This window comes from Anopheles gambiae, chromosome 2, assembly GCF_943734735.2.
Source record: "Anopheles gambiae chromosome 2, idAnoGambNW_F1_1, whole genome shotgun sequence".
Taxonomy (NCBI): Eukaryota; Metazoa; Arthropoda; class Insecta; order Diptera; family Culicidae; genus Anopheles; species Anopheles gambiae.
In genome coordinates, this window is record NC_064601.1 from 49,545,615 (window position 1) to 49,566,616 (window position 21,002).

The 21,002-nt window shown below is 47.9% G+C and overlaps 5 protein-coding genes across 7 annotated transcripts in view; 1 reads left to right on the top strand and 4 right to left on the bottom strand.

The window, feature by feature from the left end:
* Positions 1 to 510: 510 nt before the first annotated feature.
* On the bottom strand, positions 511 to 3,006 carry LOC133392155 (uncharacterized). Its single transcript, XM_061651027.1, has one exon. The coding sequence runs from the start codon at positions 3,004 to 3,006 to the stop codon at positions 1,120 to 1,122; it is 1,887 nt and encodes a 628-aa protein (XP_061507011.1). The 3' UTR covers positions 511 to 1,119.
* Positions 3,007 to 3,082: 76 nt separating this feature from the next.
* Positions 3,083 to 6,512, bottom strand: LOC1273979 (TELO2-interacting protein 1 homolog). 2 transcript variants are annotated; one of them, XM_313036.5, is made up of 4 exons: positions 6,203 to 6,512; positions 5,298 to 6,134; positions 3,498 to 5,216; positions 3,083 to 3,408 (listed from the first exon to the last, which is right to left on the bottom strand). In XM_313036.5, exons 1-4 carry the CDS (start codon positions 6,388 to 6,390, stop codon positions 3,114 to 3,116), a joined length of 3,039 nt encoding a protein of 1,012 aa, XP_313036.5. In that variant the 5' UTR covers positions 6,391 to 6,512; the 3' UTR covers positions 3,083 to 3,113. The 2 variants fall into 2 exon arrangements, with proteins under 2 accessions (XP_313036.5, XP_061507009.1); XM_061651025.1 differs by having other exon boundaries at positions 5,298 to 6,156; positions 6,203 to 6,368.
* A 59-nt stretch (positions 6,513 to 6,571) lies between these two features.
* LOC4576994 (serine palmitoyltransferase small subunit A) lies at positions 6,572 to 8,807 on the bottom strand. 2 transcript variants are annotated; one of them, XM_061651028.1, is made up of 2 exons: positions 8,618 to 8,807; positions 6,572 to 7,092 (listed from the first exon to the last, which is right to left on the bottom strand). In XM_061651028.1, exons 1-2 carry the CDS (start codon positions 8,739 to 8,741, stop codon positions 6,932 to 6,934), a joined length of 285 nt encoding a protein of 94 aa, XP_061507012.1. In that variant the 5' UTR covers positions 8,742 to 8,807; the 3' UTR covers positions 6,572 to 6,931. The 2 variants fall into 2 exon arrangements, with proteins under 2 accessions (XP_061507012.1, XP_001230866.1); XM_001230865.4 differs by lacking the exon at positions 8,618 to 8,807 and adding an exon at positions 7,240 to 7,963.
* An 84-nt stretch (positions 8,808 to 8,891) lies between these two features.
* On the top strand, positions 8,892 to 11,781 carry LOC11175479 (uncharacterized). Its single transcript, XM_061651026.1, has 2 exons — positions 8,892 to 9,336; positions 9,406 to 11,781. Exons 1-2 carry the CDS (start codon positions 9,040 to 9,042, stop codon positions 10,606 to 10,608), a joined length of 1,500 nt encoding a protein of 499 aa, XP_061507010.1. The 5' UTR covers positions 8,892 to 9,039; the 3' UTR covers positions 10,609 to 11,781.
* LOC1273981 (protein serrate) overlaps positions 10,628 to 21,002 on the bottom strand; it is a 105,941-nt gene continuing 95,566 nt past the window's right edge. The window contains exons 15-19 of the mRNA XM_061651024.1: positions 14,768 to 14,926; positions 14,219 to 14,680; positions 13,754 to 14,145; positions 13,453 to 13,662; positions 10,628 to 13,368 (exon numbers count right to left, since the gene is read on the bottom strand). Coding sequence (XP_061507008.1) covers positions 12,508 to 13,368; positions 13,453 to 13,662; positions 13,754 to 14,145; positions 14,219 to 14,680; positions 14,768 to 14,926 — 2,084 coding nt within the window. The 3' untranslated portion in view covers positions 10,628 to 12,507. The remainder of the gene's footprint in view (positions 13,369 to 13,452; positions 13,663 to 13,753; positions 14,146 to 14,218; positions 14,681 to 14,767; positions 14,927 to 21,002) is intronic.

The window sequence follows — 21,002 nt, forward strand, 5'->3', positions numbered from 1 at the left end:
AAAGATGCTATGTTTTGATAGCCGCAAATAATTAAAATTTACTTGTAAACGATCCATTCTCATGGAGATTCCCGGACTGACTTTGCTTCTGAAAATAATTATTTTAATTCAAGGAATGATTCTCATTCCAGAGCTAATTCTACTTCTTTAGGCAATCCTAATTCTGTTATCGGAGCAAATTACGATTTCCAGGTCAATTCTGATTCCGGATCCGATTATGATCGCGGAATCGGCTCCAAAATTGATTCTGGTCGCGGAATAGGCTCCGGAATTGATTCCGAACACGGAATGGGAATCGGGTAGGACCGATTCCGATCTCCGACCACTAATTCCAATACCGTACCAATTATCATTCAGAAGATCCTATAAACGAAGTCCGAACATCGTTCATAAGTTTCTGTGAACGAGCACTGCAAAAATAGTTCCTATAAACGAAAACCTAAAAATATTCACTACTTAAGTGGGTAAGAACTTCCTATTAATAATCGCTCCAAATAACATACACAGTTCAGTAACATTCACAGTTTTTATTTTTGTCTCGTTTCTTGAATTAATTATAATATATCATACAATATCGTATTTTGTGAAATTTTTAATCTAAGAAATAGAAAGGTATTTTGCTTTTTCATCATATTTCACTAGTTTTGACCGAACACTGATTCATCTCATGAAGTGGTTGTCAAAAAAGGGATACTGTACAGGTTTCTTAAATTTATTAACTACCATTCATTCAGATAGTAAGCCTTAGCAAAGTGGAAATAGTTAGGATTGAAATTGATCACATACGGAATTTTAGGACCCAGCGCATTCATCGAATAGACCAGCATGCGGCGAGTTCTTCCGTTACGCGAATGACTTAGGAACGCATAAGCCGCGTAATTTGGGAACACTAGGAGAATTGATGCTAAAAACCTGCTTAAGCGAATCCGTTCCTTGCTAGGACTGAGTGGACTCAATGTATTCCCAATTTCGGAACTTTTCCCATCACTACAATGCTGGGCTGCTGAATGTTCTGCTGCTGCCGCTGCTGCTGAATATGCCGAATCACATTGATTCGGCACGATAAAAAGAATAAAAGGCGGGTAGATTTGAAATCTGTATGGTTCGTTTACGGGAATTTTAATTTGATCGTAAAGTACCAACTAGTTCCGAAATCATTGCCATGAGACCGTCAATTTTATTCTCGATGATGGTCGAATTTGATTGCTTCCCTTCCTGGTTGTTGGAGGTAAGATAGTTTTGTTGAAATTGATCCATTTCTTGCAAAAGTATTTCAAGTCGGGCTTCAACCATGTCCGTTCGAAGATTTGGTTTTTGTGCGTGTAGTTTTTTAGCAGGTTTTACAGTTCCGTTGCTGCGGTCAGTAAATTGAACCGTTCTTTTAGATGATTCTGCCTTCGGCAAGCACTCTTGTTCGGCCCATAAATCATCCTCATCGATGTAATCCTTCATTATGATCGATGTGTAAGTGGGTCTGTGACCCGGTTGCTCCGTCCCTCGCAATACGTTGAGCCTTTCGATCAGATGCTGCCTCCGGGTCGATGGTTGCTTACTGCGATCAGAAATTTTCATCTTGTCCAGCATATGGTTTGTCTCTTGGCGTAGGAACGAAAGATCATCAATGGTCTGTTTGGAAATTTGTAAAAACCGCTCCTTTTCGGGGCTTTTCCATATGTCGAGAAAGGCTTCGATTTCAGATTTCCACGATTTATCCAACTCATCGCAGACGATGTTAAGCAGGGGAACTTCATGGACATCACTTGATTCGGCAAACGACGGCATAGATTCTTCGTTCAGAAGCGAATTGTTAAGCGCGATATCCGAGAGCAGTTTTTGGCACTCTTTCAAGTGGGTCTTCAAACTGTTCAAACTTTGCGTGTTCGGTGTTTGAAGAACTTCTTCCAGAGAATGGTTTACCTCTTCGAATACGGTGTTAAGTGAAGCGGATACATCGTTTAAAAAGTGACCAGAACCACGCATCTCTGACTCATGCAAGAGTCCCAGCGACGAACCCTCCTCCTCCGGGGTAGGCATATGTTGCCACATTTGTTCTATTTCCTTCAATCGGTTTGTAGTATCTTTAATGCTTTTCGATGTTAACGAGCTTCGATTTAAAATGTTTGAATCGAAGGAAGATGCCGACACATGTACTATTTCTTCCGCCAGTTTCTGTAAATCCTCCGCACAATTGATCGTATGCCGGATAATATTGGGCAGCTCCTGCAGTAGATCAGCGTTCGGATGTGATCTTCTAGCCGACTGCTTGGCAGTCTTATAGCGCGCAACACGCTGCTTTAGGGCAGTGAGCGCGTCCGTACCTCTCATGCACTGTTTGACGAGATTTTCGATGGATGGGGACTTTGGGAATTTTTCCGACGCATCGAGCAGTGTGTTGTGCAGGATGATTTGATCCTGCAAGCGTTTTAGCAAATAGTCCGTATCGATGCCGTTGTACGATGTTTCGAAGCTGTTGCAAATCATTTGACTGTCGCGTAGAATGCCATCGGAAAGGTTAGATGAATTGTGCCGACCGCTATCATCGATGCTGACGCGAAAGCTGCCCAAATCCATTTCCTCTGGTTGCAATATTCCCAACGACGGATCTGAACGTTCCTGCAACGAAGGTACTCTCGATTCATCCATAATGGAAAAGTTAAGCTGTCTGTGTGATGTTGGAGGTGGCTTTGGGATACGCGAATGGTCACCGACTTTCGCGGACCAAGGTTCACTAGAATGGTCCAGTTTTCGCGTAACTTGCCTTTCTAAAACGGTGCGCAGTAGCTTTGTTTTCTCGTAGAAAGGAGTAAGCTGTTTTCGACTAAATCCAGGCGGAGGGATTTTCGATGCATTGGTCGGTTGGGTGTTTGCCATTCTTTTAACGTTTTCAACAAACCTGGAAGTGTGTGTGTTTTCCACTGCAAATTTAACTTCAAAATTTCTCTGTTCTGAATACTCGTAGTCGAACGATTCAATCTTCTTGTCTCCCGCTTCTTGACTGTAGGACATATTTTGTTCTGTTCAGGTTCAGAAGGTTCTATCCACGGCTGCTTGTGTGCCATGTCAGTAAAAACTCATGCGCTACTAAGATCAATGTAAGCTACCTACAGTCCGCTTTATTGCAGCACAGTTGTACAGCCACATTTTACAAAGACTGCAAGCGAATTGATCGATCGCATGCGCTGCAAACATTCGGCGGCCTGCTTCTTCAATTCCCGCCGTTCACTCTTCACCCAGTACAGGCGAATAATCTCCAGCGTTTGGTCGAGCTGCTTTTCGCTAAAGTTGAGGTTCCGCACCAAACCGTCGATCGAGGTAAGGAATTTACATTGCAGTTTGTATACCTGGTGCGCGCCGGGGTCAGCATTCCAGTGTTCCCGCATGAATTGGTACAGCTTTGGAAGCACATCGCTGTCGGTTGATAGAGGAGAAACAGAAATAGGGGAAAGCGGTTTTTAGTTTGTGTTAAGTCTCGCCGACATGTTCCTAAACATACTTACTCCAGTGAACGTTTGCGTATGAAATCTTTGGACAATTGTGCCATGGTGAGCAGTAGCTCGAATGCATTCCTTACCACGGCCGGATTCCGGTCAGAGAATCGCTCCGTAAAGTTGAACCAAATGTTGTGTACCAACGGTAGGAGCTGATTTTCGTACCGCTGCAGCACATATATTCCCTCATTAAGGGTAGACAGCGCCACAATCCGTTCAGCATCTTCCGATGATGCAAGGTGTTTGAAATTAACGGTCAGAATGCGCAACACTATTTTTATATGCGAAGGAACGTGTTCTTCTTTCTCCTCCGTTTCTGTTTCGTCTTGATGTTCGGTCTCTTGCTCGTCCATATTGGTTGCATTGGGTTGCTCGTCCTGATCATCCGGATTGAATTCCGGATCATCCTCTGATTCATTTGCAATTTCTCGCCGCAGAAAAGCTTTCAAGCGTTTGATCTGTTCGGAAAGATTAGTTGCCGCCTTTTCATTAGTAGCTTCAGCTTCGTTTTCCGTTTCGTGTGCATACCGCAGCCGAATCGAGTGAATAAATATTTGCAACACTCGCAGACACACGATCGAGTTTCGCTCGCCGTACTGCGAGTAGCTGTCGAGAATGTTCATAATGATAGGTGTAACCGTGGTTTCTAGCACGTTCGAGGAATCGTACGGTACAAAACGTAGCACAGCTTCAAGCATGTTCATGCCGTCCCGGAAGTGTTCCTTGCGCCTAAGACATCGAGTGATTTGCTGCGAAATGTAATCGAGATTGTGATGGAGCAGCTGCTCAATGCTCGACATACCCTGAGACCTGGCCACAGTGTCCAGTGCTAGCTCCGTTGATTCGTTAATGCAGTTCAATGTACTGCTGCAGCATTGCAGGAGAATGCGCAACGCGTCGTACAGATACCAACGAAACTGTTCCTTCATAAAGCGTGCTAGTTTGGCAATGGTACGAACCACGAGACAGATGTGTAGCGCATTGTACTTTTGATCGGAAATGTTGTCATTTTCGTCCAACTCCAGAAACCAGTGGTGTGGTTGCAGCACTTCCGCGAGTAGCGTTTTGAATGGCTCCAGCAGTCGAGATGGGTTGGATGCGTCGTTTGTGTTCTCCGGAATCAGTTCGCTCAAAATGAACAGATATCCATTGCTGTTCATCCTTGAGGCGTAGAAATTCTCCAAAATGTACATGAGAACGGTATTGATCGCTTGATCGTGCTGCCGTAGTTTGTGGATGAGCTCGAGGAAAGCTTGTTTCGCACGCGGGGCAGAAACGTTCTTCAGCACGATCCAACGGGATTCGTTTTTCTCCTTTTGCATATGAAAGCCTTCTTCATACTCAAAGCGATAGGACACGTATTCTCGACGGACGAGCTCGGCAACACTATCAAGCTCGGCTGCAGCCAGCAGTACCATAATGAACTGTTCGAGAATGTTTTGCGATGAAAAAATGCTGACCAGTTGCGGCTCGGAGAAGAAGCGTAAAAATCCTGTTATCAACCGAAAGCTGGCTATTTGTTCGCGCTCCTCTCCCCTGTAGATCACGCGGGGCAGCTGGTTGAGGGCGTCGAAAAACAGATCATCAATTCGATTTCCGGCGAAGGACATCGTAAAATAGGGAAACGAATTCTGACACCTTTCGCAAAGATCGCGGACACGTGCAGATTCGTCGTTACACATGGCAATCACGGTTTGTAGATAGTGCACGGTACAGCTAGGCATGTTGCTGAAAAGATAATCCAAACATCCAGACATTCAACATAGTGGCGGGAGTGGCATAGAATGGGGATAGAGTCGATCTACTTACTAGGTGCAATTCCGGAGCAGTTCACAGTTCATTTTGGCAAATTCCAGGCGAATAAGCTCCTCCTCATGTCCACGGAGATGGAGAATGAGCTGCAGTATTTGTTCCACCTTCTTCTCAGCCTGCAGCAGCCAGTCGCGAGTACGCGACGTTTCGTTGAAGTATTTAACTTTATCGTTTTCCTTCAATCCTAATCCCAGTATGTTTGCACTCCTCTCCGTTCCAGCTAAACTTTCCGTCAGTTGGCGGAATTGTTCAATGCCGTACTCATCGTGGAGCGTTTCCTTCGTATAATCTTCGAAAATAAGGCTAAGCGTACGTCCGAGCGCCTTTATCGCTATGCGGTACACAGCGGTACCCTGCTTTTCATCACCGTTGATGATGGACACGTAAGTGGCGAGAAGTTTGGGGAGCGTGATGAACAGCAATTCAGCAACCTGGCAGCGAAGCACCGTGTCGTTGAAGTCAAAATCGTCATGCACTTGCAGCAGCGAGACAATTGAATCCACTGCCTGGAAGCGGAGCTTACGTGCGCGCTCCGTTTCTACTATGCGGACGCACACAAAGATGGCTTGCGAAAGCAGGGTTAGGTTCTCTTTCACGTACACTTCTTCCACCAGCTCCGACTGGATTCGGCGAGACACGAGCGACAACACTTTCAGCACGGCCAGTTTGTACTCTTCGGATAAATCGGGACGTACAGTTCCCGTGTCCCGGTCGTACAACAGCTTCATGGCAGCCAGTAGCGTCGTTCGCAGGGCCACTGCTTTGGAAAGCCGGCCCTTCAGCAGAATGGTGATAATGCATTCCAATAGGTGAGTTTTTAGCTCGTTTTTGTTCCTGAAAGAACCACATAAGGAAGCTAAATTGAGGCGCACGGTGCACGAGGTAGTAGCACGCTAACTTACTGCCCTGGTACGGCATCGACCAGTATGAGCAATTGCTGTAGAAATATGTTTTGTAATACTTGTACACTGCTATTGTCCACCGTCTTAAACTGTTCGTTCAATTGTAGTATATTTGCTTGAGTAGGGTTCTTAATAACTGCATTAAAAAGCGGCTTAATTTTGATAAAAATTTCCGAAAAGTTCTCCATGATATTGGTTTGTTTATGAGCGCTGAGCGAACTGGCGGCACGATTTGACAGAACGGTGTTGACATAACAAACGTTACCTTTCTTATTTTGGTGCTGAAAATCCGATCAAAGCTGCGAACCAAAATGTATGCAATTAAGCGTAGATCAGAGATAAATGCAAAAAAAAAAAACGCGAGATGGATTAATTGTAATTCGTTTATTTTTTTTCAAATGTAGGTTTTTTTAAAGCTATTTTCTTACTCATAATTTACTTGCGATTCGTCCTAGACCGTTGATAGAAGATTTTGCATCACTATTTCTAACTAACGCTCAAAAGCAATCGAAAGTAAGGGCATTCAAACCAAAATTAACACAGCTTCTGACTACAATTGTATCGAATTTGTTTGTAACATTAGAGTTAAGCTTGTCTAGTTAGCGGTGCTCCGATTGTTTGTGCTCTGCACATTGGCAAGGTTCGTCGGTGCGTTCAATGTTCCCTCCATTGGCCCTTGATTTGCGGTATCACAAAGGGTCCTCCGATGGCATCACATCCCCTCTATCGTCAGTGTATGTTGAACTCCATCGATCGCTGATGGTCCATGTCGAGATCGGACAGGGCGGAATGGGCAGGAAGGAATGCGTTAACCAATTTCCGCGTGTATCCCGGCAGGAACGTGTAGCTCGAGAAGATCAGCAGCCCTAAAATGGCAAATATGAACGCATCTACGGAAGAGTTGGTGGTTGAGGAAAATTCAGTGTGAAATTCAGTTATATTAGAGAGGGATTTTTAGATTGTTGAAATATAAAACGCTTTTCACCGAAGCCTTCACACAAATGCCACCGCCGGATTCTTCACTAAGAAAAGGATACTGACAAAGCGCTTTTCCCACGGATCCAGCATGTATATGCAGGTGTTGAGTTCGTACAGCAGATAAACGGAGGAAATGGATTTCCATATTTTACGAAACATTGTTGCTGCAGTGCTTCACCGTGCACGATTTCACTCAGCGTCAACACTATGGTTGAATATCTGAACGTAAACTGCCGTGAATCACGATCGCCACGATTAGGCTTTCCGCTGGGCTGTACTGAGTAATATTATTTCGTAATCAGCCGAGGGACTACTCCCTTATCAATACCAAGCGTACACCAATTGGCCGTATATGTTGTCGGTTGCCTCTTTTTCGCAGGTGTCTTTAGTTTTCGGGGGTGACTTTCCGATATCCAACGTATTGAGATTGCGTAGCTATTGATAACAGCCTTACTCAGCGCTAACTTTTGCCCGCATCCAATGAGGCTAGCATTTTTAGGGGAAGCTTGTCGGGGGAACACACTGCGTACGCTCTCTTATCTAAACAAAGGGAATTCCGCACTTGGGGACATTTTTGTCCAACAATATTTCTACTCACGCACAAAATCACAAAAATAGTAAATGTTTGATTTGACTCACAAGAAAGCCTGCAAAAGCGTGGAATAATTTCGCACGATACAGCAGAGGAATGTATTGCAAAGATTTTATTTATTTTCCTTTCCTCCGCGCTGATACCGATCAAAACAACACCTTCGGCAACAACAACAACAAGAACAACAGCAGCAAGCGCATTTTTGACAGCTGATTTTGGCCCTAGCGCTCGTGGATCCAATCCGTGGGCGTGTTTCACGCACATGTTTGAAAATGCAGTTGGTGCGTAGATTGTTGGTACAAAAATACAAAAATGCACGTCATGATTGAACATGTAAAAAATGATGCATAATATTCTGCAAGTTATAATTTGAACCAATATTTTTTTTTCCTGTGACAAAACACTTGTCCCGTGTACGCCATGTTTGTTTTGGCTTTGAAACTTTTTTATGACTTAAAACAGTGCTCTCCAACCTTTTTAGGACCATCGACCACTTGGTATAAAAAATAGATTTGCCGCGGTCCACATATATTGAGGGCATACATTTAGTAGACCTAATTCATCACTGTTTGATCAAAAATATGTTTTGATTTTATTCTAGATATGCCTGTTGGAAATTTAATCTTGATTGTGGGGCAAATATGCACGATGTGTTTGATAATAAAAATTTGTTTTTAAAAAATCAATTCCTTCGTGGACCACGCCTATGAATTTCACGAACCACAAGTCGTCCTCGGACCACAGGTTGGAGACCACTGACCGAAAACACTGATTCCACAAAGCACTACATATGAAGACCCTTAAAAAAGTATATAAACTTTATAAAATCTTTTTAAAAAGGATACTGACTAGACATTTTTCCCACGGTTCGAGGAAATATGTCATGCTGTAAATTTGCCACTGTAGATAAAAAGCGTCCCATCGTTTCTGCAATCTTTCCTTCCAGCCAACGACCGTGCTGCTCTCCATCTTAGACTGGGTTCGAATTCGTTAGTCCGCGGCCCTGTTTAGCCGTAACAATTGCACTGTACAACTGATTCGGTCACGCTTTCTAGTGCAAAATGTACCCCAACGAAGAAGCCGGTCCCGGCGTTTGGATACGATATCTTATCGGTCTTAAAGCCGTAAATTAAACAATCTTCCCATGCGTGCACGCGGATTACCGGAGGCTTGCGTTCGCTACCGTTTTATCGAGTAGCCATGATATTTATAGATATTAAGTCTAGAGAGATATTTTGTGCATAAAACAGCAAAAAGAAGAAAAAAAATGACGTCAAAATTAGAAGTGAACGTTGAAGAGGATATTTCTCGAAAAATTCAAGTCTGTCCATACCGCGTCAGCTCTCAGTCGTCCGTGGTAGATGATGCGGAAGAGTTTGCAGCATTAGAAGATCTCGACCGTAGGCTAGAAAGCGTTGAAACAGGTGACGAAAAGTCACCGACCATCTCAGAATGGTATCGTTTGCAATCAAACACTTTTGGGGCGACGTCTTTTCGGCGTGTCGAAAAACTGCTGGATGCTGTGGAACAAACTCCGTCGGAAAGTGTGGAATTTGATTTCAACGTAGGTTTGATAGCACGTTAAAGTCTCTACTCCTAAGATTATCTGCAGATCAACTGTTCTGGCTTGCAGCGTTGCGGTTACACTAACCTACACGTACAAATCGTACTGGATGGTTTACTTCAAGCACGTCCAGAATGTCTAACACGACTCGATTTAAGTCGCAATCGGTTGCTGAACGTGTCGCTGGCCCGATGCCTGGGAAATGTGCTGATGGAGCTGCAAAGCATCGTTCATCTGTCGCTTTCCTTCAACACGCTAGACGACGATTGTATCGAGGTGTTGGGCGATGCGTTATCAAATTCGGGCGTTCGTCTGCTGGAAGCAGCTCACTGCCAAATCACCGACCGGGGAGGTTCACTGCTGTTCAGCGCACTGCTCTACAGCGACTGTGTGCAAATGCTAGACCTTAGCTGGAACCATCTAGACACGACCAGCGGACAGGCGATCGGGCGATTTCTTTCCACCCAAAAGACGCTGAAAGAGCTGCTACTGGCCGGTAATCACCTGTATCAGGAGCTACAATGTACCGTGCCCCTTCTGCTGGGTATGATCGGAAATGAAACGCTGGAACTGCTTGATCTCAGCTGGAACGGGTTAAGAGGGGAAGAGATGGGTCGAGCTCTTTCAAAAGCTGTACAACAGTCCAAGCTGAAGTGCCTCAAACTAGAATGCAACATGCTGTCGGAGGTGGAGTTGTCGTTCGTAGTGAAGCTGGCGAAGAAGAGTGAAACGCTCGTGGAGCTTTGGCTCGGTAGCAATGTGTTCGAGGACACCGTACTAGTCGAGCTGGTGCGTACCTTCATGCGCCATCCTACGCTGTTGGTACTTTCGCTGGGTCCGTTTCAGTTTATCCCCCAAACGGTGGCCAAACTGTGCCGAATTTGCAAGCGCAAGTATCCCGCCAAACAGATCATCTACCAGGGTGTGCTGAGAGCGAAACCGGCCCGCCCGGTGGACGTGCAAGAGATGCTCCTGGAACGGAGCCGTTTCTTGGCGCAGAAGCCAAAGAAGGCAAAGCTGAAGCGAGATCTGGGGCATCTGATGCTTCAGTTTGGCGATGCCGAAACCTCGCTGCTAACGCGCGAAGAGTTTGTGCTCGCGTTGAAACGGTTTCGGCTGAAGCTCGATCGTGCGCTGCTCGAGGCGCTGATGGATGCGTTTGAAGCTCCGAAAAAGTTGGTAGACACGGGTGCGATGGCGTTGAAGTACCTCACCAAACATCCGACGGAGCGGCCGATTGTAAAGTCCGCCAAACGGAAGGGCCAGAAATAAGGACGAATACGGAGTTGGGTTTGAATTTTCAATTTCATAATATGTTTATTGCTTCCTGTTTTCTGCACATCCTTGTGTGCCCATTTGCTTCTCACGTTACCTCGGATTGCCTGATGCTTCTTCCTAGTGCTGATCGTTTGTTTGTTTGTTTTGCTACTTGTTTGTGATGCCGTTTGCATGAGAGGATGAACGATAATGAAACGATGAACAGATGAAATGTAATAACGAGTCTGCTAGCCCCCCTTCCGGAAAGTGGGGACTGAGACGTCTTAAGCTTTAAGTACTATGTACTACCGATCGTATGACGCTGGGCGGGCCACGTACGCATTCGTGACCGTTTGTTTGTCGTTAAAATGGAATGTGTTGTGTTATTGTGTGATGTCTCTACTTTCTTTTCTAAACGTTTTACCTTCCTTCCTTCCTATCGGGATTGGCCGTTTGATTGTTCCTTAAACCATACCGCACTGTGTGTACTTTTTTAAAATTGACGGCATTTTGACGAGATTCCTTCGTTGTTTTATGGTCGTTTCGCTCACAAATCTTTGTTGTCTTTTTTACAATATTTACACAATCTGCACACAATCGTTCGTTTGATCCACTTTTTTCTCTATTCCTCTGCAATTTTGCCCTACGCTACGCATTTAAATAATATTGAGTACATTTTGTCATAGTTTTGAGTTAATGTTTTCGAGTTTTGCAATAATGTACATGTTGCTGCTTCTTCTTCTTCTGCTACTGCTGCTGCTGCTGCTGGAATGCGCTCTCAACTTCCCTTAATGTATAAACCTACTCTGCTTGCTACTTAATTGTACACTCACAAACAACACTAAACAAGGAACTATTTATTCCGCTAAAACCTAGCCCTAACTAGTATGCCAGCGCTCCCATGTACAATTTCCCGAGCCCTTGTTCGGGGGTTTCGCGATAAAACAGATCAAACAAACAAAAACGGCATAATGGCAGGCAGAAGATAGTTGGCCGTTAGTGATCGTTGGGGGATGTCACTGGCCAACCGCTTGCCGACTGATCGCGTTGAATCGCTACCGCGTGAGCCTAGATTTGTGTTTTGTGGGCAAAGGTTAGAAAATGGGGTTGGCCCTTTTTCGCACGTACCTACTCTCTAGATGGCCCTAAATGCTATCCCTAAAGGCGAACAAATACAAAAAAAAACAACTCTCTATCCCTCGCTGGATTCCCTTATTTAATATCACATTACAATTTAACTCTTCTGTCCAAGCAAAGGATGTGCCACTTCGTTGGACACTGCTACACAGGAGGGGCAGAAGTGTTTTCCCCACTCGTACGGCTCGTAGGAAATAATGCTTGAGCTAGAAGGCATACGGTGTAGTATATACGCGTGTGGAATCGATCGCGTGAGAATCTGAAACCGTGTGTTTCGGAAGAAGAGAATTCGTTCAACAGCCTGCTCTATCGTCCTTTCTTTTACATTTGCTGGCTAACAAGCCGTCACTAGCGTCTAACTAGCTCGGGATTGTGCGTACGAGCTCGTGCAGTGCAATGCGGTTGATGACGTGTACTTGCACAGCAACAAAAATGGGCGTTTTTGCTCTCCTGCCTAAGGGATGTCCGAACGTAAGAATATCGCCGAATATGGAAATGTTCCGCGATTGCCCTCCTTTCGATTGCGGCTCTACTTCGTGTAATGGGGGATAGAGCTATGTACAACAAAGCACTAGATAGACGAGACAGACAGTTAACAAACGAGCGAAGCGCATTGGCGAATAATAAATTAGTTACTCATGTATAAAAATAAGCTAATAAAATAATGAACTGTCGATCTTCTGGTGCTCCCCTTATCATCCAGTGTGCTCTTGAGCGATACTATTTAGGCTAAGGATTGCTTGTAGCAGCGTGATGGACACGGGCCATCAGCCACACCTACACGTGCACCGTCAGGACGTCCGATTCGGGCGCCAGCGTACTGCCGGCGGCCGGGGCGTCCGGCACGGGGTGTGCCGCCACTGTCCCACTGGTCGCACCGACGGACTGCGTCCCGCTGGCGGCCACGCCGCTCACGTTCGCCGCCGCCGACGATGCGGTGTGATCGTTGATCGATCGCTTGCCAAAGTCTTTGTGCTGGCTGTCGATCGCGCCGACAATGTTTTTCGTCATGATGTCGGCGTTCTGCGTTTTGTGCAGCAGTATGTGCGAGTTGCGGTTGGCCGCCTTCTGCTTGTCCGGATCCTTCTCGAACTCGGCGCCGTCCGGCGTGCAGGGCGGGTAGAGCTGCTGCGATCGGTGATGCACCGAGCTGGGGCCGGCGATCTGGTTAATCTCCGGCGCCGGGTTTAAGCTCAGCTCCATCGCGCCGCGCAGCGAACTCGAGCTCGCCTTGAGCGGGTTCGCGTAGCGGCGAAAGTTTTCCTCGTTCTGCAGATTGTTGGACTTTTCCTCGTCCATGCCGCGGGACAGGTCGAGATGGGGCGACAGGTTCGTGCCGGAGCCGCTGTGCGAGTGCACCTTCTGGCGCCAGAGCAACGCTACGACGGCACCGAGACAGAGGGCCACGATCGCGATGCCAAAGCCGACCGCGATCAGGTAGTTGGAGCCGGTGCTGCCCTCGTTCACCAGGGCCGTTTCGACCTTCACCTCCAGTATCGAGGTGAGCGGGGCGGCCTCGACCAGATCCGTCTGGAAGGAATCGTTCTGGACGCCCTGCTGGCGGGAGAGTATTTCCGCCAGCAGGCGTACCGCCTCCGTTAGGCTCGAGGCACCACCGACGGGATCGGTAGGGGTTGACTGTGGATGGGAGAGAGAGAGAGGAAAGAAAAGGAAAAATGTTATTACCCGTTGTCCGGCAAGAACACAGTTCAGCACACTCACCAGTGTCACTTCAATCGTGTCGTTGGTTCCAGCTTTGAGATCACACAGTACGACTATGAAGACGGACACGTCAAAGGACGGATTTTTGATCAGCTTTTCGCCGAGCTGCAGCCGGAGCAGATGGCACAGTCCGTCCACCGAGGTGCCCCGGACGAGTCGGTTCAACTCGAGCAGTATCGAAATGCGGGCACAGGCCGTTCCAAGCGTAGCCTGAAAGGATGGAAGGAGAAAAAGGCACACGTTAGCTGCCACTCTGTTGCGTGCCTAGCTTTGCTTGCTCCACTTTCGAGCCGCCCCTTACCTGATTTGGCCAGCAGTCGGTCGGGGCCGGTATCTTAGGAGGCGCCACCCGTCTGGATGGCTCAAACGTACGGCAATCACCCCGCGGTTGGCACGGTGGCGTTAGGCAGGATTCTTGCGATGTCGGCACACACACCTGGTGGCTTTCGCAACCCGATCCGACCCCGCTGGACTGGTTCCGGTTTAGACAGTTGTTCAACCCGCACCAAAGGTTCGAGCAGCGCGGTTTCCCGTTCACGCAGATGCACGAATTGCAGTTCGTTTCATCGGATGGCGCTTGTGACGCAGCAGCACCACCATCCTTCGGTTTGCTGAGCGAATCACTGCTGACCAGTGGATCGTACGGCGAGTTGGTGGTCGTGTTTGAGCACACGGACGAAGGATCGGAGAGCACTGTAAGCAAGGAAAAGAGTCGTACGTTAGTGAGCGTTTGGTACAACACAAATTTGCAAGCGAGATGACTTACGAATCTCACACCGCACACCACGCCGCCCGACCGGACAGATGCAGGTGAATCCTCCGATGCCGTCCTTGCACGTTGCCCCACCCAGGCACGGCTGGGGCGAACATTCGTTCACGTTAATGCGGCAGTCGGGGCCGGAAAACCCCTTCGCACAGAGACACCGGAACCAGCCCGGTCCGGACTCGCAGGTCCCCCCATTGTGGCACGGTTGGCCCTGGCACTGGTCGAGCGGTTCGCTGCAGAACGGACCGCCCCAGCCGAGCGTGCAGCGACAGTGCGGAGCTCCCCCGAACTGGGACGGTATGCAGGAGCCCCCGTTGAGGCACTGGCCGGGCAGACACTGGATCGCCCGCTCCGTGCACGTTTTCCCCGTCCAGCCCGGCTGACACTCGCACGAATAGTCTCCCTCACCGTCGATGCAAATGCCATTGTTGGCGCACGGGTTCGAGGTGCACTCGTTGACATCTGGAAGTAAAGAATGGCCAAACAAAACACGCACAATGAAATGCGTTCCAAGCGTAGGGTAGTCGAGGGCTGGCCTGAGACACTTACTATGCTGACAGAATGGCCCGGTAAATCCGCTTTGGCAGACACAGCTCGTCCCCATCGGGCCGGACTCACATTTGCCGCGGCCGCTGCACGGAATCGGTACCACGATTGGGCCGCCGGAGATCGCCGTATCGTTGCTGGTTGGCATCGTGCAGCCAGCTTCTGCAAGAGGAAGATACGGAGAAGAAGAAGAAAATACAATTAAAAATTACATCAATGTTGAACTGTTTACTACCTTACACCTAGAGCCTGTAATTCTTTGCCATTCCGAAAGAACCATTTACGCTTTAACGTCTTAATTAACGATTGTGTCGGTTGTTATGTTGCGAGGATCAATATTTCATATACGTTGTTGATACGCTTCAGGGGAGAAGTGGCTCGCTCAAGAGTGGCACACGAAAAGAATGGCGAAGCAATCAAACGCGGACGAACAGAGGGGCAAAGGGAACAGGATGGATAATAAATAGCGAAAATGGCGAAATAAACCCACAGCGTCACCTCATCGTTGCAACAGTGTGTATAAAACAAACAAAACACACAAAAACAGGCATGCAATTGCAGGCGATCAAACGCTGGGAGTCATTTTAATTGCTTAATCAGTGTGTTTGTTGCACTTAGTCCCGCTTCTGTTGCCTCGCTTCTTTTGATGCTCCGTTCCGTTGTTCTAGAACCGATGTTTATCTGTTTATCTGTTGCTGTTGGTTGTGAGTTTTTTGGTTTATTACTTAAAAAACGACAACATTACACTCTCAACAAAAAAAAGAGAAACCACATTGTGTGCAGTACGACGATGGAGCATCTCAATCCGGAGGCTAATGCACAGGAACCATTGCTAGCCATCGGTCGCGGTTTCCTATCAGCACTTGGTGTGGGTAGGCTTTTCGCGGGAGGGGGGGGGGGGGGAGAAGGGCGGAAGCTCGCTGACAGATTGAGGCTCGTTTGTGGGCTGTGTTTGTTTCTGTTTTGTTGGGCCGTTTTCATCCCGTGTTTTCCCATCGCCGCAGCACATTAACATTCTTCCTCTGCGAAGCCGCCGGGAGCCGCCGGGAGTGATGCTGTTTGCACGACCAATTTTCTTTCTTGCTGCGCGGGCATCTCCGAGTGACACCACCCTCCCCCGAGGGCAGAATGAAAGGGGGCATACGCGGCCTCATTTGGTTACATTGTCTTTCCTCGGCCTACCAAACAATCGCCAGCCAAACATCGTTAAATGGAAGGAAAAAAGAAGGTGCTTGATTTTTCAATTCACATTAATAAATAGGTGAGTTTGTTGGTGCGGTTGTTATGCTTTTGGATTCGGGTTTCGTATTTGGATTAACACTCCTAACAGGGAATCAGTAGCAGTGGTCCCGACGCCGATCAAATGTAGGCAGGAAAACTTTGTATCATATCGTATCTAACATCAATTACGACACTTTTTTTAAACGGAACCTACTTTTGTCCGTTTGTTTGGAAAGAGGTTAAACATTATTGAAAAATATGAGCAATCAAGTATAAGAAACAGTATGTTAAAAAGAGAAAGGCAGCCAAGACAAGAATATGATTGCATGGAAGCAACAAAATAAAGTGATGAGTAGCAACAATGTTCAAACTATTGTGGGACATCTGGCTGGGACGACCGGGCTATGTTAACGGGCAGAATCTTTTGAGAACCTCCCAGTCCCTTGGAGGCAGTGGGAGCAGTGGGCACTGTGCAATAAGCTATGACAAATATTGGCCGTAATCATTAATTTATCTTCATCTACACCGCACGGGTCCCATGCGTAGAGTATTTCGTACGGGGACAGGCACGGGCTCCTGCAGGAAATCCCCTTTAACACATCAAAGCCCGTGAACAGAGCGCCCACCATAGCACACCTAATTCGTTGTCATTACTGTGCGTGGTGGTTTAAACTGGCCCAGTGCAACGTTGGTAGAATTCGGTTGTGCTCCTTTCGGTTGTGTACGATCAGTTGATCATTTGAGATACCAGTGCCTGGGTGGGGTGGGTTGTTCGTTGGGGTACGCTTTTTGAAGGCATAAATAAGTTGTAAACAATTTATCAAAAAATAAGAAAGAAAACGGCTTACAGGCAGTGTAGTTACTCTTTCTTGTTTATTTGTGCTAGCGTTTACCATCCTCTTCGTCTTGTTCGTGTTTGTGGGTGTGTGTATGTGTGTGTGGGGAACAAAAAATGGTGTTTTTGTTCGGCGTTTTTGTTTCCATATTCTGTTCCTTCGCACCCTTTGGCCAGCATCCTTTTTAACTCTCGCCCATGAAGATGAAGAGCCGCTCGCTGCCTCGCTAGCTCATTGTGTGTGCCTCCGGTGTGTCTTAAGCGAAGCATCCGAGGAAGTAGAAAAGTTCCATTAATTATACAAATATCGTCCGGGAACCGGGTCTCCATCCCCAGCGCCGTGTGAGGAGCTTCAGACGAGCTTGTGTATCCTCACGAGCGACAGACAGACAGGCCAAGTCAGTGAGTGAGTTAAAAGATAAAGCGAAATAAGCGCTCCAAAGCGATACGCCGAGCAGCCGGAGCGCTCTGGTGGTGGAACCATTATGGTTCATCGGCCACACGAAGCATAATTTGACCAAGGGGATGTTGCGGGAAGGAAACCAACAAAAAAGAACGAACGTAATGCGATAGGCTGCGAGCGTGCAAGAGTGGAAGGAAAGCTCAATCATATTGTCATTATTTTACAAAGCTTTCGAGCAACGAGGAGAAGCAACGGGAGCGAAGGATGGAGAAATCTGTATGAAACGTACTGTTGGGAAACGAAGGCTTGGAGGTAGAACCAGGGGGGCAAGGGTGGTTCTAAATTTGGAACAGCATTGTATTAATTACCGAGGCATTTAGGAACCTAATTATTCATCGCATCTGAGGCGAGAGCGATCGAGCGATCATTAGTCATGCGGCTGCGGCCGCGACTCCAACCTGCGGCGACTCCTTCCGTATACCATTTGTTAGGCTAGTTAGCGGAATCGATCGCCCACGGCTTCATCTATGTGTGTGTGTATGGCTATGATTTTCTATGGGTTTTTTCTCCTTATGCTCAATATATTGGGGATATAGTAAGCAGTGTTGGTGCTGGATGGATGTATATTGGCGCTTGCACGTTGGGTGCAATAGACTTTAGGATTTGTGGTATACAAATAAAATGGATTCAATGGAGGAAAAAATGAAACGCCAAATCAACATTTTGCTGACACTTAACTCCCATTTTATGCCGCGCCGGGACATTTTCCCACCCATCACTATCAACACTCGCCGATCGGCGTTGCAGAGATTGAAAATAAAATCCAGCGCGATGCGCCAGGATCAAAAGAAGAATTAGTCCAATAAAACTATTCCTTCTAAGGGGTAATCCCATCCAATTTAGCATCCATTTGGAGCAGCAAGAAAGCAGACAGCATCGTGCCACTGCCCGTTTTTCCCCTTATTTGCCATCTAATTACACACCGGCGGGAAAGAAGACACTACCATCGTGTCGGGGGAGGGCAGGGTGCGGGAAAATTTGCCTATTCATCGGTCGCTAACAAGGATCCATTCCATTCCGCGGTCCTTTCGGGCGGCAAACGCCCAGCAGCGGATGGACAGCGCAAAAATAAGGCACGGTTTGATATCAAACGATCTCGCAGCCTTCACCGAGCGGCAACATATTTGCACGAGCTTACACACACCCCTTCCCCGTTTACGCCCAGTCCGCCCCAGCCGGCCATCAAGGGATCAATGTTCTGCAAATCAAAACGTTCTCATTTAACTGACAATCACACGGCTGGGTCCCGGCTGTCGAGCGAGAACACTGCCCGGCCAGGTCGGGTTCGATCTTCCGGAGCAGCCCGGGAGGAAGTTAATTATGTGTACGGCACCCGCGCCGGGGCAACATAGGCTGTATGGGTTTGGCGGGATGCGTTTGCACCACCGCCCCACCACTGCATTCCGATAGTGGAAGCTGGGAGAGCGAAGAAAAAGGTTGATTTCCTTCGATCTCACGCCTTACATGCCGCTGCACGCTGCTGACATACTGTAAGACTCGCGGTGGCTATGGCTGATGTTTGCAATGCGTCTGCCGACACGTCGCCGTTGCAATTTCGTTCCGGTAACGAGGCGCGGTGCTGCTTAAAACCGTGCCACTCTCTGCCCCGCTTTTCATTTCATCTCATTACCGTGCAAAACACGGGATTCGCGCAGGGAGAAGGAGGGTGGAGCTGTAGAAAAGATTTACCAGCAAATTTATTTATTATTTCAATTCAATTTATAGAAATTTCATATTTACATCCCATTTGCAAGAAAGGGGAGGCACACGGGAGCGTCTAGGCACGGCCAGTAATGAGGTGCGGCAGCGCACATAATTGAAGCATTGAAGCATCCGCTTGTTGGATCCGATGTTTCCGCCACCGCTGGAATGGATCCCACACACACACACACACACACTCATACAGAACCCGTGGCCCGGCCCGCGCGGGACCCGTGAGTCATCTTTGCGCAAGTTTGCGCAAATCGGATCGTTTATTAACTGCCGCGCAAGTGTCATCGTGGGACGCTTCTGCTACCGTACGAGCGGGCGGGTGGGGGACCGGGCGGGTGTGCGCGCGCATGCCACGATTTTCGCGTTTACGTGATGCGGCGGCGCGGTTCTTGTTTGCGAATGTGAATTCGAGCAGGCGAGCTTTTCTGTGCGATGCGCGCGTCAATTACTGGGTGAGAACATAAGTAGTGATTAATAGATGTGCCGGGGGAAGGTACTGAAGTACTGAAAAAAAAACCCAACCGAGAAGAGCTTCCCGGAAGAAGGAAAGCCATTCGGAGGAGTGCAAGAATTAGGAAGCAGAAAGCTAAAACACGTCCAAATGTGTCTCCTCGGATTGGCGGGTGTGACTAATAATGCTGCCGGTTGCCGATGGCAAACAGTCGCGAGCCCGCGCGGCTGTGGGCTGCATATTCGTGGGCAGATAATTGGGAAGCAAATCAATTCCCACGTTTGAGACGCGTTAGAAGTAAAACAAAATTAAAAAGAAGGTTTTGAAATGGCAGCGAGTGAAAACATAAATTAACCAAACAAACGCATTTGCGCTCGGTAACAAAATTCTTCATTTCTTCAGCCGCGCGATCCAATTAACCTTGCGCGAGGGTGCAGTTGGGCAATTAGTGTGGGGTAGAGAACGGTCCGAGAAAATAGTCCAGGGCGTCAAATCCAGCGGCAGGGCCGATCGACGCCCGGTTCCACTTCCGGGCAAGCGTACAATGTCTACCATCCGTGCACAACCCGTGAAAGTGGAGAAAAGGTGTGGAACCAACACTCGTAACCCAATCATATGGTCCGTCCCGTCCGTCCATATTTCCTTCTAAGGTTTGGCTGACCTATCTCTCTCGCCGCCCACACCCCCTCCCGGGCTCGCCCCATTCGTTGCCTATCGAGTGTCAATCAAAATTCTTTCACTCCACTAAAAATCGACAATTTACGCGGTGAGACGGGCTTGCGGATGGTTCCACTCGACCGGATTAGCCGAGGGTTTGGGAGCACTGGCGTGCACTGGACGCTGCTTTTGTTGCAGTGCCGGGAGTCGGGAAGCCTCTGGCCGACTGGCTTTCCCAAATAAATAATTCAACATTTTCCATCCAAGGAGTCAATTATTCTTCCCGCGTGTCTTAGCATTTAACTGCGCGCGCACAGCAAACGAAACGAAACCGCGGCTTGGGGGAAGCTCTTGAACGGAATCTTGCGCGATCGCGCGCTTTCTTTCAGCGCTGCGAGCGGTGGCCACACGCCGTAACGCACACAAGAGGGTGTGTGTGTGTGCGGCTTTTGGAGCTAGACGACACGCCAACTCGTGTGGAAACAAAGGCTGCCCCAAAGTCGGCGATCAAGTCGATCATGCTAGGGGCTCGTAGGTTCGGTCGGTTCAATTTTTGGCTAGATTTTTTCCCATCGCCAACGCGCTAACGAACCCCTCCCGTTTTGGGAAGGGCGGGTGTCTTGGCCGGGGGTCGTCCGGGGGTTGGAGATTGTCTCAAAGTTTGCAGTGTCCGTGCGCGGATCTACTGTGACGATCGATCGACCGCGGATCGTCCGCAAATTGGCAGTTTTGACATACAGCTTAATGTTATACAATCGCCCATCGGTGCGAGACTGGACCGATGATGTGATTCTAGCGCGAACGTGGGGGGGGGGGGGGAACAAGGTGTGTGTGTGTGTGAATGGAAGGTATGCGGCAGGGCACGGCCAAAGACAAAAGCGAATCATTATTTTAAGCC